The sequence below is a fragment of the Melospiza melodia genome, chromosome 10 (assembly GCF_035770615.1).
Source record: "Melospiza melodia melodia isolate bMelMel2 chromosome 10, bMelMel2.pri, whole genome shotgun sequence".
Classification (NCBI taxonomy): domain Eukaryota; kingdom Metazoa; phylum Chordata; class Aves; order Passeriformes; family Passerellidae; genus Melospiza; species Melospiza melodia.
The window spans coordinates 25,186,574-25,202,508 of record NC_086203.1 but is presented as its reverse complement, the minus strand read 5'-3'; the positions used below and the strand labels follow the sequence as shown (position 1 = coordinate 25,202,508).

General features: G+C 44.3%; 1 protein-coding gene across 30 annotated transcripts in view; it reads left to right on the top strand.

Annotated features, from left to right (window-relative positions):
• Window positions 1-15,935, top strand: part of MAGI1 (membrane associated guanylate kinase, WW and PDZ domain containing 1) — a 329,783-nt gene that overhangs the window by 289,873 nt on the left and 23,975 nt on the right. For 23 of the 30 annotated variants that reach the window (XM_063164949.1, XM_063164960.1, XM_063164975.1 and 20 more), the window contains 3 exons: window positions 2,656-2,687; window positions 9,157-9,373; window positions 15,047-15,124. In XM_063164949.1, the coding sequence (XP_063021019.1) occupies window positions 2,656-2,687; window positions 9,157-9,373; window positions 15,047-15,124 (327 nt within the window). The remainder of the gene's footprint in view (window positions 1-2,655; window positions 2,688-9,156; window positions 9,374-15,046; window positions 15,125-15,935) is intronic. The other 7 variants (XM_063164965.1, XM_063164967.1, XM_063164966.1 and 4 more) reach the window with 1 other exon arrangement.

Genomic DNA, 15,935 nt, shown 5'->3' with positions numbered 1-15,935 from the left:
GCCAAAAAGATGCAGATGGGATGTTCAGTCTATGCTTGGCCCATTTACCTCTGAAAAAGTTGCAGTGAGGCTTCAGTAGAGAACAGGGAAGCCAAGAGGATGAGCTTCCAAGCAAGGCATGGCATGAGCAGTGCTGGAATTCCATGGTAGTGGAATCCTAAGGCCAAATTCACAGGCTTGGGAAATGTTTTCACCAGAAGCTTTTTGGAAAAGCTCAGCATTTCCTTGCTGGTGGAGCTCCCAGGATTTGGGGGTTATTCAAGCACTTGATGTTCATCTCTGTTAAATACTGTATCCATTCCATCATCTGAGCATGAAAACTCCCCATTACATCTATCATTTACTCATTTGGCCTGCTGTGCCAGGAACTGGAGTTCTAAAATGAGACCCTAATTAGATGAATAAATAATATTTTCACAGGAAAATGTACAGGCAGGTTATTCCCCTGGCTATAAGCTTGTCCCCTGAAAAACTACCAACATTTGTTAACGTGTTCTGCAGTCACTTATTTTGGTAAGAAGTAAATTATTGCTTGTTCTGCAGCAAAGTCTGGCACAGAGCAGTGACATTGTAAGATTCATTGGCCTCTGAAGGACCAACCAAACAATAGCCTTGATGTGTTTTCCTTTATTTTTCAACTGTTTTCCATCTCTTTGGGGTTGGAATAGCCAACATTAATGACAAACTTTGAAGGAAAGGTTTGTTCAGTAGTTCATACTGACTAAATTTTAACATTTAAGCTTTTGATGCAATAGACTGGATTCTGATACAATTTGACCCAGCAGCTCACCTGCATTTCTGCTTTATTTTTTGGAGGGAACATTTAAAATGTTTTTAAATATTTTCTGTCTCATGCTGGTCAGTTAAGGGTGTGTGTATGTGCATGGGGATGTGTTCCATGTATTGATTTAATAGGAAAGATCATCTCTTGGAAAGGGAGAGTAAACGTGTGTGCATGCATGTGGAATGAGGAGAGAGAGAGGAGAATCTCTGTCTGTTTATCTCTGTGATAAATGATGCCTGTTAAAAATGTGATTTGCCGCAAATGTTATGAAGTGTTTTCCTCTTTAAGGGTATTATACAAACACAGTCCCTATCAGCAGAAATGAAGCTGCAGTCTCGATTGTTTAGTTCAAACAGTTTGATATTTCATTGTCCCTCAATCAATCAGTGCCTGGAGGAGTATCAGCTATTGGCTGGGAATGCATCAGAGTGACATGCAGAGCACAGATATTCCTCAAAAGCTTGAAAATATTTCATTTAAAATACTCCTTACAGTATGCATCCCAGTCTGAGAGCAGCAGCAAATAGAGCTCTGATTATAATTTTTAATTGTGGATCTTCCCTATTCAGTGCTAACATCTCCCAAATTACCTTAAAATAAGCATCTTCCTAGACAGATTTGTAATTCACTTGCACTGCTTGTTTTATTCTCTGTGTAAAAGTTATATGAGGGCATGGGGTTTAGAATAAACAAAATGCATAAAGTAGAAAACGTAATGCGGCATAAATGCCACATAAATCACATCCTAAAGACAAAAGCAGATTTCAAACATCTGAATTACTGAGCACTTAATGTGTAGTGTAATCTGTGTTTTGGTTTATGTTTGTTTCTGGAGGCTCACACAGAGAAAAAAAAATATTGGGGGTGTTTTCCTCTGTCTTCCAACAGCGGGGGGAAAGGGAGGTCTTGACCCCAAGAAAGAGCTTTTCCTGCATTGTAGGTAAATCCCCAGGCAAGTGTCTCCTTTGCTGCTGGCAACTAGGCTCTATGCACAAGTAGCTGATTGAAATATCACTTGAGTTCTCTTGCTCATCACAGACTGAGTAAGAGGCTGCTTCAAAATGCAAAATTATCCTTGAAAATACCTTCCCTGGTGCCCTCCCCAGTGTTTGTTCCTTTACATCACCTGCAATCTGTGTAAGCCCTGCTTCTCCAAGCTCCCCAGCATCCCCTGCAAGGGTCAGGGCTCTGTTCTCAAGCCACAGCTCTCTGAAATTGTACCATACAGATAAAATCTCAAAGATTTCCACTTAGGATGGACAGGAAGGAAAACCTGTGTTTTCTCAGTAACATTCATAATTGTAGGGAGAAAAGCATATTCTTCATCATGCTTTTGTTTTCCTTTGCCCAGCCCACACCTCTCAGCTCAAACCCAACGCACATTTTCCGTTCAAAAAAAAAAAAATCAATTCCTAGAGAAATACTTTTAAAAAATCAACCTGTTTCCCCTGCGCCGCCGCGATTGGTCCGATCAGAACCGCCGAGGCGATCGCGTCAAGAGGAAAGAGCCCCGGCTTAATTGTGAGCTAAACCTGCTATAATCCAGGGGAGCATTTGAGATTCTGCCCAGGCAGGCGCTGGGTTTGGGCAGCGCTGAGGGCTGTGGGTTTCTCTCTGCAGCACAAGGCAGCATAGCTAATGCAGAGAGAGCTCTCCCCCCGCTGCCGCTTCCCCGGCTCTGGCTGGCTCTGCCTCTCGCCGGGCTTTGATTCGATATGAACAGACTGCTAACTCCAGTGCCAGAGCGAGAGCTGACATAACTCTGCAGATGGCTACCTTCGGATCATACACCTAGGGATGGTTTTATTTTTCTTTAAGGGAAGGTAACGCTTAATGCTAATGTTTATTTTTCCCTTGTTGCCATTTTTCAGGACTGCCGGTCCCAAAGAAGAGCCCAAAGTCGGTAAGCACTTTTCAGCTACTATTTCTGTCTGTTTGTCTGCTTTGAAGGGAAAAAAAGCATGAGTTCGGCTTGTTTGCTTTCTGGGTCTTGATTGTTTTAAGTTGTTTTTCTGTTGCAACCATGATTACCTTGCACGGCTCCTGCTGCATGGGGAGATGAGAGGGGGATGCAGTACGGAAGGGGGACTTGTTTGCAAATAAAGCCTCAGGTTTACAAATCCGCTTCCCTGACAAATGAGCTTCTCTATCGTTTAACTTAACAAAAAAAAAAGCTATTGTTTCCTTTTGGAAAGATGGGAGGCTCCACCTTCTTGCTAGATACCAATTCCTGTCGGGTGCTCATAGGCACCAATCTTTTCCATTAACTCAATGAGTTTTCTTGAGAACCTTTGGCTGAATTATTAACAGAATAGGAAAGCACGCACCTTGTCGTGAGAGACAAAGCATGAATGGAGCATGGTTACAGTTCCCAGGGAATACAGCCAGCTGTCCGAGTGCTCCAGCTGCTCTGGAGGCATTTCCATACTGAGCAGGATTGTCCTGCAGGTGTAAGATTCCTCTTAGAAGGAAGATCCTTTAGAAAAGCAATAACAGAACAATATTTTCTTGTCCTCCCGAATGGATTTCCATGTAAAGCGGTTACCTGGAAACATCTTAGCATCTCAGCTAGCAGCACAGGAAGCTGTGATCTCAAGTATCGTTCAAGCTCCATGAATGATATTATGGAAGAAATTAATGTGCTATTTGTATGCAACAAAAAGCAATGTTTTATTTTTAAAGGGAATGAAATACCTAAAGCCTGAAAGTTTGCACTGATCTGTTGAGAGTGGGGGAGAGACAAAATTCTCTGCCAGGAGCTTTGGGGAAGCAAAGCAAGTGAGGTGTTTGCTGTGCTGTAAGATGGTGTGAAACTTCACCAACAGTCCCTGGTGGTGCCAAAACCCGCAGCTGGGCAGAGACTGCCTCACCACAAACCTGGGCAAGAGGTTTAGGAGGCAGCTGAGCAGAAGCCTCTTGCTTTTAATACAAGCTCTCTGCTCATCCAAAAAGAAAGCCCTGAAATAATTAATGTGATTCTGATGGCTTAGGGCAGTGCTGATTAAAGTCATGTGAGCGCAGGCCTCTTCCATTGTCAGCTCGCATTAATGTTGGGAGGCAGAAGCGCGGGGTGTGCTCCTCGCGGATCGCGGCGCTGTCACACGCGGGGGCTGCTCCAGCCCTCACTGAGCCAGGAGCAAGTGTGGAAAATACAGACGTGTCTGGCACGTTTCTGTTCCCTGCCTCCACCTTCTCCCCCGGTCAGAGCGGGATTGGCTGCACGCGATCTGGGCTATGACTTCTGTCATTAAAGCGGCCCTAATCCATCAGCCGCGGTCTTCCCCAGGCGTGGATGCTCCCACTTTGCCACACGCACAGCGGGATCCTGCTGTGTCAGGCACCTCTCTGGCTGGCAGCTATGCACAGTGAAAATCTGAGCAGCATGTAAATCCGTGGCTGGATAATCCAGCCTGGGTGAACAAAGAGGCTGCTTACAAACAGGTGTAGCTGTGCAACAGCAGATTTCTCTCTGCTGTTTGCTCTGAGGAGCCTGTCAGCCTGGGGAAAGCTGGCATTCCTTCGCCTGCCTCTCCCCAGCCTTTTCAGGGTTCCTTCAGTGATTTTTCCTACGGTCCTAGGTGGTGCTGTTGCCTCTAAAGTGCAGGATTCCCAAAAAGCAGAGCCTCCTGTTCCCCTGGCTGCACAGGGGTGATCACCAGCGCAATTAGCAGTGATGCTGGACTCACTGCAGCACCGTGAGCAGCCGCTCCTCAGAGGGCAGAGCCAGCGGGGCTCAGCCGCTGCAGCCGCTCCTTCCTCCCCAGGCATGGCTGACACGCGGGCACTGAGCGTGGAAACCTGGGGCACAGTGCCTCAGGGCATCTCCAGGGTGGATTTACACCAACCCAGAGCTCGTGTGGCCGAGGCAGCAGTCAGAGGCAGGGAAGAGGTGGTGTCTAATGTTGTCTGTCCTTGGTTTGTTGAAGGGCTGCCACTCCACTGCAGGGAGTCCAGCCTGACCTTCCTGGCCATGAGGATTCCCACTCATCACAGGCAGGAGCCAATCCTGCCCCGCTGGCACGGTCCCTATCTGGGATCCCCTCTCTGAACTGTGCCTGTGTGTTTCCTGGGGATGCCCTCAGTCCCAGGGACTCCCAGTTTGCTGCTGCACTGGCAGGGATGGGGTGAACACAGGAGCTGCCATCAGAGCTGTGTGCCAGGGCTGTCCCCAGCACAGCACAGCTGTCCGGCTTGGGGGGACATGCTGCCCATTGCCCCCGTGCCCTTTGCTCAGCATTTCCCTTTTCCAGCACTCCTTGTACAATAAACAGGCTGCAGTTAGAGGACAGCACACATCGAGCTGGGAGCAGTTGGCTTTGATCTTAGCTTGTGCATGTTTTTGGTTTCTTGTGCTGCATCAGGGAAGTCACGACTCAGGTGTCCATCTTCTGCTTTGCTCAGGAGATGAACCCTCTCTCATCTCCTCATATCCCTTCCCAAAGCCCAGACACATTCCCCACTTACTGCCAGTGGCTGGTATTCCTCAAACAAATCCTATTTTCTGTTCTCAGCCCCAGCCCTGCATTCCCCAAAGGCCAGCTTCAGGCTGGTGGTACCTCCTGGCTGTGGTGAGATGTTAATGCTGTGAGAGGTCTGTTGGTGCTGGGGCTGTGACACAGCCTGGGAAGTTTTCTTGCCTTCAGCTCAGGTTTGCTGGGCTGTATTTGTCAGTCAGTATGTATCTTCTGACAGACTTTGCTTTTCTCAGATTTGAAGGAGTGTTTTTTCAACCTTAGTGAAAGAGCTAAATTAATGAAAAAACCCTTTCCAGCCATACATGGGACTGGACATGTCCAAACTCTATATTCTCTTTCCCCTCACCAAGGACATGCTCCCAGCAGCTCTCTGTGCTGCTCCTTTTTTTAAAATTTTCCTATTGATTATTTTTTGCATGAAAATGGATAATATTTTGTATTGAACATCTAGAGATATACATTTTAAGCGTGAAAGTTCTCTATAAGAGCATTTTCCCTGCAATTATCCTGGTATAACATGGATGAGCACAAACTTTTTTTTCCTTTTTTTTTCCTTGTTGCTTGCATCAAAATACTCCACAAGGGGGCACAGATTCCCACTTCCAGCTCAGTTTGCTGTCACTGCCAGGACCAGCTTCTCCAAAAAGCTCTACGGCATAAAATCTGCATCTAGATCATCAGAAGATGGGATCACTGCAGGGGGGATAAAATGCTAAACTCTTCCAAAAATCTGATGTTTTTCTTTTGGATTTAAATAAGTGCATTGTCAGCATAGCTGACTTGTGATCAAAAATGCAATTCCTGTGCACAGCTAGTCCCAGACAAGAGATTTACCACATTTTTTGGGTGGATAAGCAGCACCGGGGACTCTGCCAATGATTTTGGAAGAGAAATTGGTTCCACATGAGTCTGTACAAGACATCCCTCTTTATTCACAGTCCAGGGGTTTGGGTAGGGCATGAGAAACTCCAGCTTCCCATGTATTTATTTTGTCATGGCTTTAAAACAGAATCAGTATTTTATCTCATCACTTGTATTTAAGTGTGCAGTCAGCCTGAATGGACTGAAGGTAGTCACCACAGCCTTGATTTCTAGCCACTTTTGGTAAAGGTCCTGCTGGTGAGTCTCTGGTGTTTATCAGCAGCTCTGGAGGAGATCTCTCAAGAATCAGGGGTGCTCAGGTAGTTCAGTGGCCCAAGCTCTTCATAGCTCCTGGCAGAGGTCTGTACAGTTCAGCTGATATGGAAACCATGATCAGCACCTGAGGGTGAGCTCAGAACCTCCTGCTCTGTCACCAGCCAGACCCTGAGCTCACCTGCTGCTTTCCTGGGCAGAGAGGAACTGTGTGTGAACTCAGCAAGCTGGACAGTGAGATTCAGACCCAGGAGGATTGGGCCTAAAGCTGGGCACAAGGCAGGAGATGGACAAGCCATCCTTTCATTGGCATTTGGTCAGCTCATCCCTCTTGGGAAGGCTCTGCTTTTTGTTTACCAAGACACAAACTTCATCTGAGCAGGATGGTCAGACCCCTGCAATTCCTCATGGCTATGAGGTACTGAAGCTGCTGCAACATGTGCTAAGAAGTTTGGCCCCAAACCTTTCTGGCCTCCTCTGGTGATATGAAAGTCAATATTTATTGTCTTGGATTAATTTAATTATGTCCATTCCTAATTACCATGGTTATGTTGCCCTCGCTCTGGTCCCCCCTCCTAAATAGAGATGTTTCAGGCTTTTTGAAGGAGTTATTTTTTGGAAAATCACCAGTCCCACTAAAGAGGTTATCACCTATTTCTTGAAAAATACCTATTTTTGCAATTGCTACTCTAGTTTAATTAGAGGTAGTTTTGCTTAAGATGTGCTGACACTTCCATTTGCAATCCAAATACAAAACAGAATTCACAGTTTGTTCAAAATGTAAACCTTTTCTATCACAAAGTGAGAGCACTTCTTGAAGTTCAAACTTTGTTTCTTTTTAAATCAGAAAGCTTTCAGAGAATTCTCATTATTTCCCTAAGGGCTGAATAAAGCTTCACATATTAGTCCCTGTCCTCCACATTCTGTAACCAGCTATTTCCAGTGGGATTGGCCTGAAGTTTCACAGGATTCTTGTAGTTATTTTAGTGGTTTGGCCAAACAAACCAATCCAGATGGCTGGACTGAGAGATGGGTTGTTTTTTTTTTAAGTTGATTATCCCCAGCATAGCTGTTTTAAAATGGTTTCATTAAAAATTGAAGGACTGCATGTGAATTAGCTTCATTTACCACTTAAAAAGCTAAAAATGTTGGAAATTGGTTTAGATATTTGTATTTGAAAGTCTGCAGATGAGTAATCACAGCAGGTAAGCTTTGTTCAAAATTGCTTTAAAGGACAAAGGCAATTTCACATTCTAGTCAATCGAGATACCCTTTAAAAAGATGCTGGTGGTGGATCAACAACTCGAATGCAGGGCTGAAAGGTCAACATTGTTTGGGCTGTTGAAACTGGGATTTTTTCTCAGTGTAAACCTGAAGAATGTACAGCCTCACAATAATTTTACCTGGGGTTTTGGGTTTTTTAAGGCTTTAAAGAGGGCCCTTTGTATGGTTACTTTCTCCTCTGTAGTTAATTCAGCTGTTGTACGATGGAGCGTTGGCTGCCTGGGGTCTCGTGTTCAGAGTGAGCCAAGGGGTGCCCAGACCCGTGGCCAGTGAGCCCCCCATGCTGATCCAGTCTGTGTCTGCTGCTGGCTTCTCTCCCTACCCCAGCTTGGGTTCCTAGAGAGAAGTATCTGAAAGCACAGAATTCTGTTGCACTGTTTTCAGATACCCTCTGCCAGCAGGAGGCTCAAATTCCCACCTGAGGTTTATTGGTGCTTGTAGCTGACCCCTTTTAGCAGGGAAACAGTGGATGTTGGAAAAACAACCTGTGGGATGCTGTTTTTCTGCCCACCCTCTGTGTCACAGCAGCCCTGGGAGCACAGTTCCCTGTTCCAGAGCAGGTGGAGATTGCACTCAGCCTTGGTGGCAATCCAAGGTCCATCTCAAAAGAGCATTAAAAAGCATTTGCTGCACAGTGTGGGGAGCTCTTGTTGAGGATTTTGCTACATGTTGACTAGTACAAATCCTGGCAATGCAAATGTGACTTGTGCTTCATTTGAGCACACAGTTGTGAATTTGAGTTAGGAACTATATACCTTGCTTAGCTAAATAGTAAGTAGTCAGAACTTTTGACACACTGCTTTGGAATAAGCCCTGAGTTTAGATGGATGCATTTTTTCCTGTTTTAATATATTTAATTAAAGCATATCAAACTTCAAATAGACATTTTCACATTTCTTAAGGTCTGTAGAAGTCCCTTGGATGCTCTGGGGAGCAGAGCCATTAAAGGTGTACTCAGATGTCCACAGATTTGTTACGCAGGGAGAAAAAGTGATCTTATATAGCAAGGGCTGTGCTTGAATCTGTTTCAGAGGGACAGTCTAAGTTTTCACAGTGAAATCTGGTAGTTCTTCCATTTTATTTCAGGCTCAAGTTAGACTCAAATGTTATCTGAATAGAAGGTTGGTGAGATTTTCTGCCTTAATTTAGGAAAAAATAAGTGCGCTGAAACTAGTAACCTATAATGAGATTTAGCTCTGTCTTATGTGTGAGATGGAAAAATGCTCTTTTTTTTAAAAGATGAATTACTTTGTTTTGTGTATTTCTTTCTGTCAGTCTGCCTATCAGAATCTGTCACCGGGGAATTCAGCTGTACCCAGCATTAACTGGATAGCAGCAAAACTGTGACTTATATATTTACTTATGTGCATGCAGAAAAAAAGCCTGATCAAAGAAGGGAGAAAAATTGATGGGAAAACACCCACTCAGCGACCAATAACCGTCTGTTCTCTCCCTTTCCACTCGCTCCCCTCCTTACAGCAACCACTTGAAAGGAAAGACAGCCAAAACAGTTCCCAGCAGAGCGTCTCGAGCCACCGCAGCGGGCACACGGCGTCGCCCGCGCACAGCACCCAGGTGCTGCCCGACTTCGCCGCCCCCGAGGCGCCGGCCGCCGACCAGCCCGACACCGCCGGCCAGAAAAAGCCAGATCCATTCAAAATCTGGGCCCAGTCCAGGAGCATGTATGAAAGCCGACGTGAGTACCAAGCAGGTGGAGTTGCTAAGGCTACGGCTCCGGCGGCTGCTGCCTGGGTGTTTTCTTTGCGGAGAAATGAGTGGTTTTGGTTTCTGCTGGAGGTGTGGGGATTCTGCTGGTTGGTTTGGTGTCTGTCGGTGGGATCCACTTGGTAGAGATGCAGTTTGCTGTCTCATGAGGATTGGGTTTAGATCATCTCTAGGAATCATCTAAGGTTCATCTCTTAATATGAAAAACCCCTTTAAAATTAAAGACCGTCTTTTCCCCTATGTTTTTATTGTGCTTTCAAATTAGGCTGGAGGAGAGTTTTTCAAGTTTGTTATCCAGATCCTAACCTCTTTTTTGAGGTTAAGGCTCATTATCTGATATGCATAGGAATTTCAGTAAGGAGGGGAAGTATTTAGTTTGCTGAAATTTATATCAGATGCCTTTCAGCCTCACTCTGGGGAGGAGAAAATCCAGCTGAGCCATTTTACTTTGACCAGAGTGGACACTTTAACAATACAGATATTAAATGCATATTGTAAGTGGCTTTTATGGCAATTAATAATCTGCTCACTTGGCTAATAATTCAGCAGGGTTTTGACTCTGTTCCAAGACCATAAATGTGGTTTCAATCAGTTTCTTCTTGGGAAACAAAATAAACACATTGGCTTTGCTTTAATTGCACTGCTGAAGATGATCAAATCTGTAAAAGCTTCTTAAAGAGTTAGAGTGTTAGGTTCATTTTGAAAGGCAGTAGTTACTTTAGTTAGAGAAAGGGGAATTTCAAAGTCTCAGTGCTGAGAGTACCACCTGCTGTTTGATTTTATTGTCTAACTGGAAATTGGTAAAACCAGTAAGAAATTAACCTTTACCTCAGAATGAAAAATGGTAGGACTTTTTCTCACTGATGAAATGAATCACTTTGAAGTCTTATATCCTGGGAAAATTAAATCATGAGTCACAGTTTCTTGGCTGAAGATGCCTCTCTTTGGATTGAATGTCTCAGCAATGCAGTTTGTAGGTGTCTCTGTTTTTGTGCTCTGCCTCCTTTCCCATCCTTTCCTGGGGATTGGGCGTGCTGACCCTGCGGGCTCTGGGGGCACGCCGATCTGCAGAGTGCAGTGACAGAACTTGTATGTGCAGCTCATGGAAATAGGGAAAAGGGGTGAGAGCTGAGGGACAGTGGCTGCTGAGCCCTGCAGAGCTGTGGGCAGAGCTCCCCCCCAGTGTCCCATGGCACTGGCCTTCCCACTGCCCAGCCCGCGTGGTTCCTGCTGGCACTGTGCTGCCATTGCCTCTGACCCCCTGCAGCTACTTAGCTAATTTCTAATTAACTGTTTAACTCATACTAATTAGTCATTGGTATCAGCTTAGCAGCCTTAACTCCTGCCTGTCTTCTCTGATAAGACCCAAGACTGAGCTGGAGAAAGCCTGAGGTGCACAGGCCGTCGCCCTTCTGTGTCACCTCTAGCACCATGTGCTAAATCCTCCCTCTTTCCTCAATGGCTGCAGTTATCCTGTAGAGGTTTTGTCCTTGGCTGGGACTAGAGCCCTTCTAGAGGCCTTTTCACAGTCTCTTGACCTGCTGGCTTCCCACACCCCATCTTTTCCTGTGCCACAATCCTCACTGCTTGGGCCTGTTGCTAGACTGGGATCTGCTAGACCTTTACAGCTTCCCTGGCTCACCTTTCCTTAGTCCAGCATCTCTGTAGTGGAGCTGATCATCTTCTCCTGCTTCAGTCCTTGTCTCTTGCTTCTTCTGCCAGATAAAACCTGTTTGAACATTGGTGCTTTTCTATGACCTCTTCATCCCATTGCTGTTCCCTTCCAAGAAGATGTTTTTCTGAGATTTCTTGGTTTCATAGTTAGGGTTTTTTTGGAGAATGGTGGAAATGTGATATGGTCATATCTCCTTTTAAACCATTAGAGGTGTCCAAGAGCCTGTGAATTTCTATCCTTAAGCTGGAGTGAAACACATTCCCTGGGGATTAACCTGCACTCTTAGCTAGTGACATGGCTTTGCTGTGGGCAATGAAATGTGAAGAAAAGAACGAAAGATAAGTGAAAAATTGAGCTGGATGTGCTCTTTCTACTTTTGTGGTCTGATCCCAGAGCATGACTGGTGGTTTTACTTTGAGGCCAGTGGTCAGCTCCTCCTTGCCTCACCAAGCCCATATTTACCACCAGTCTCATAAGCAGAATCTGTGGCTCACAGCTGAAACCTGGCTCTGCTGCCCTGGGTGCTTGGGGTGAAGCCCTGTGTTTCTTTGCCTTTCTTAGGGGCCTGAATCATCCCTTGGAGACTCACTCCCAGTTTTTCCCAAGTGTGGCTCTCGGGTTATCTGCAGGGAGCTCTGCTGACACTGAGCATCAGAGTGTGTGATGGGAGGAACCATTCCCTGGGGACTCCAGCTCGGCTCTCTGTCAGCTCCACCTGTGCTCTTCCTCACATTTTTGCCCATCTGCAGTTGGGTTTAACTCCAGTGCCACCTTTGAATGGTGGGGAAACAGCCATATCTTCTCTTTCTCCTTTACTTCACCCATTCCCTCAGGCTTTGGGGCTGTCATCCCCAGTGACAGCTTTGGGTGCTGGGTGTGACTCTCTCTCTGCAGCCTTCTGATGGAGGTGTGAGCAGAACGGAGTGAAAATCTCATGCACAGCAGGAGGATGTCACCCTAGTGCCAGGGCTGAGGGTGGGTGACACATGCAGTCTCCAGGGAGTTTGGGGGATTCTAGAAGGCTCCACCACTTGAGGAGCCCCCAGCACAGCTCTTCTGCCACTCAGGGCTTGCCCTCTGGTAATTGCTGGCCTTAAAAAGCCTGAAAAGGGGTTATAGGTTGTTCTTCAGGGTTTTGAATCCTCAACAAGTGGGCTGAAAAACAGGAACAAGCCTTTGTGTTGAAGTATACGATGAATTTAAAAAGGACAGAATTTTAGTGTGTTAGATCATCTTAAGTGTTTTATTTTGTCCCATTTTTGAAATTGTTGAGCATAAAAAGAGCATAGTGCAATTTCTCAAGTGCAGTTGACACAAGAAGATGAATTCATTAGCTCCAGCCAAGACAGATTTTTTTTTTCATCTAAAAATAATATTGTAAAGAGGTTTTATTCAGTATATGAATTCCTCTTCTCCAAGATATTTCTAAGAAGTACTGAATCTGTAATGAATACCTACTGCCTTTTTCTCTGGGAATGCATCCCACTGTTACTTACATTAATAATAAGACTGTAGACACAGAAAGCAAAGGCAACATTTTAAAATTTCACAATTCCTAAAATTCATTCCTCCTGTACTTGAGTTGTCTTTGGACCAGTATTTCATTCAAAAAGACTGTATTTGCCTTATGTGCCCTGTCTCACTGAAGTCATTGGTAGAGAACAATTAGGTTGAAAAGGACCAGCTAACCCATAATTGGGTAAAAGCATGTGTTTTTATGATTTACCCAAAGCATCTTAATATCGGAAAATGCTCCAATTCTGCGGGGGAGAGCCACAGACATTGCTTGTTTAGGAGAAGGAAAAAAAAAAAAAAACAAAATTAAGCTAAAATTACTAATGCAAAGCTAAGGAAAGGCTCCATCACTGTTTCTGGACTGGCTGAGGGGAAGCAGATTAGAGCTGCAACTTTATTCCACAAATGTGGGTTAAAGTTCCTCCATGTGGAGCTCCCTGGGGCGAGGGGATCAGCCCTGCAAGGTGCTGAGTGTTTGGGCTGGGGCCCAAGGAAGCTTATTTCCAAGCTGTAAACCCAAAGGCATGCTCTAAGGCTAAGGCTGAGCTCAGATGTGCTGTGCTGCAGTCTGGCCCAGGGTGACCAGTCTTTGCTGGATTAAGATGTTTGAGAATAGCCAGCTTTGTGGGAATGTGAAAACAGAGCATTTGGTGGTGGCAACAAATGCACTCTTTGCTAGTGCTGAGCTTTAGCTGCCTGAGCTGCTCGTTGTGGGTAACTCATTGCTGCTCGTGGGAGTTGTGTGCATGAATCAGAGGGAAGGACAAACCCTTAAGGTTTGGAAGCTGAAGCAGCTCCAAGATCCAGGAATGACACACTTGAAGAGCACTTAGAGAGAGAAACAGCAATTGAGTGGCTTAGCAGAGAACCACAATTCAGAAACCTCACACTGTTTTATTGAAATATATTTTTATAATATGCTTTTTACTTTTCAATGTATTATTAAACTTCCTTAAAGATTAACACAATCTGTTGTCAAATTTTTCTCATGTGGCCTGATTGCTTTGCAAAATACCGTATCCTACATATGGCCATCTGTCAAAACAGCAGTGACAAAATGAATTAATCTGAATTGCAGATGTGTTAATGAATCCCTTTGAAGGGCTTAAGCATTTAATTAAAAGTAAAGCAGAACACGATAGAGAATTTTTAAAGCTTTTAAAATATTCGAAGTTATCATTAATATTTGAATTTTATTTTCAGGCACACAATTTGTTTGGGAGGATTTTTCTCTCCCCAAATCTAATTAAAACAATACAAACAAGTCTTGACCCTAGCGTGTTGGCTCATCAGCACTTACATAGAACTAAAAATATTTGCACAATGACACAAACATTAGATAATTTCCCCTTAAAATAGAAAAGAAGAATACACTCATAAATTTCATAGTATTTCAGAGAGTATTTCAGCCACCTTCTGATCAGACTGAGTTGAAATATGATTTTTAGTAAAAGCCCTTTGGCAGGGTTATGTCCTTTTATTATATTAATAGTAGACAAACAGTTGCAGTGATACTCTTGGGCACACAGATGTATCCGTGCCCTTGGAGAATGTGTTGCTAAAAGGGACCGTGGTACTCACGTGAGCTTGTTCATCTTGTCAAGAGCTCCTGCTGAAGCCATCTTTCAAAAGCTTTCCATACCACCACAAAGGGTTGGTTAAAGGGAAAAGACAAAAAAAATTTGAATTCTCCTGCAGTGGGATAGTGTAGAAAATGGATTTCTTGCAGATATGGAGCCTTATGAGATCTGTGGGTAAATTGCAGGTGTTTTCATCTATAAAACTCTCCATCAGCTTTAGTGAGACTGTCCACTCCTAGTTTAAGATTTGTCCTCATATACTTTGCTGAATCTGGGCCTTAAACATTTCGTGCTTTGCCAAGCTCTGAGTCACTGAAAGTGCTGCTGCCTCAAATGAGCCAGTGACTAAAGCAAACTCACATTGATCATTCTTGAATCCATCTTATGTTGAAATTGATGTCACACTAGGCAGATTTTTATTTTATATAGCATGTTAAAGTTTGCATAGTAAAATTTGATTAAAATTGTCTGTAATTAAGAACCGTGTTCATTTTTCATCACCACATATTTAGAATTTCTTTTAACATTAGGTGAAGATATTTCTATTTGGAAAACTAACTTATGATGTTGAAAAGTTTTTGTAGAAAAGTATGTTTAAGGTGTTCTCACATAAATTTTTCCTCTAAGGAGAAAAAAGGTTTTTCAAATGTACCTGCATGCATGTGCATAAATGTGTAAATTCATATGTGTGTGTATTTTATATCTACACATGCACAGAAATGTGAAACTTATTATGTCATAATCTACAGTAGCTATAACCTCAACAAATTGTGCATGCAAGCCTAACATGACCCATAAAGTCACAATTAATTAAATGAACTAACAAGAAAGCAGATACATTAAGCTTCGCAAAACTGTAAAATTAATATTACAGCTATGTCACCTTCACCTGCAACTGGACTGAGCAAGGGTGAGAGAGAGAGAGAAATCAATTCCACGAGTTTTGGAGAATGTAAGACTGTGCTGAGAATGTATCTGTGTCTTGTGATGTCTTGTTCTGGTGTCATTGCTGCTCTGTGGTGGGGGCTCTTCATCACCAAGGGAGCCTGGCAGGGCTATATGCCAGGTTTAGCCAGCCAGGGGCAAAGCCTGGCTTTGCTGTCCTGGCTGGATGGTGTAGGTGGTCGAGGGCGGGGGTATCATGCTCTTGTTTCCTTCATGTGTTTGCCCACGTGGCTCATCAATGGGGCTGCATCACCCATCTGTCCTGATATTCACAGAACTCTTCTTACCACTTTTGCACTGCTCTCGAGATGGTCTGGTTTAATTTGGGACAAGGACATTAAGTTTTACTGCTGTTAAATTTTACCTGTTTGGGCTGCATACATGTTTTATCAGAGTCAGACATGCTTGAGATCAGTCAAGGTGCAGAGTTGCAATGAATGACTCCTAGAGGCCATTTTCCATTCATTTTCAACAAAGTTTCAGCAGCACCATGTTCCCATTGAGTAAGGAAAGTGGCTCCTCAGAAGTGCAACTGAATAATGGGACAACCTAAAATAATTCTCCAGTATGGAACCTCAGAGGGTCTCACCTCTGAAGCTCGGGGGTGGATGGGTGTTGTGGGCTGTGCCAGTGAATCACTGCCCTGCAGAGCTGCTGCAATAAGTGGTAAAAGGAGCTTTGTACTCATTCTGTGAAACAGTGTGTGTTGTCTGTATATCTGTTTATCTGTGTTCCACCTCTCTGAAATCCTTCCAGTGGAAGGACCACTATGTAAAAGAATCGGCTTCTTTGGGGGCAGACTTGTCTTTTTCTGTTGC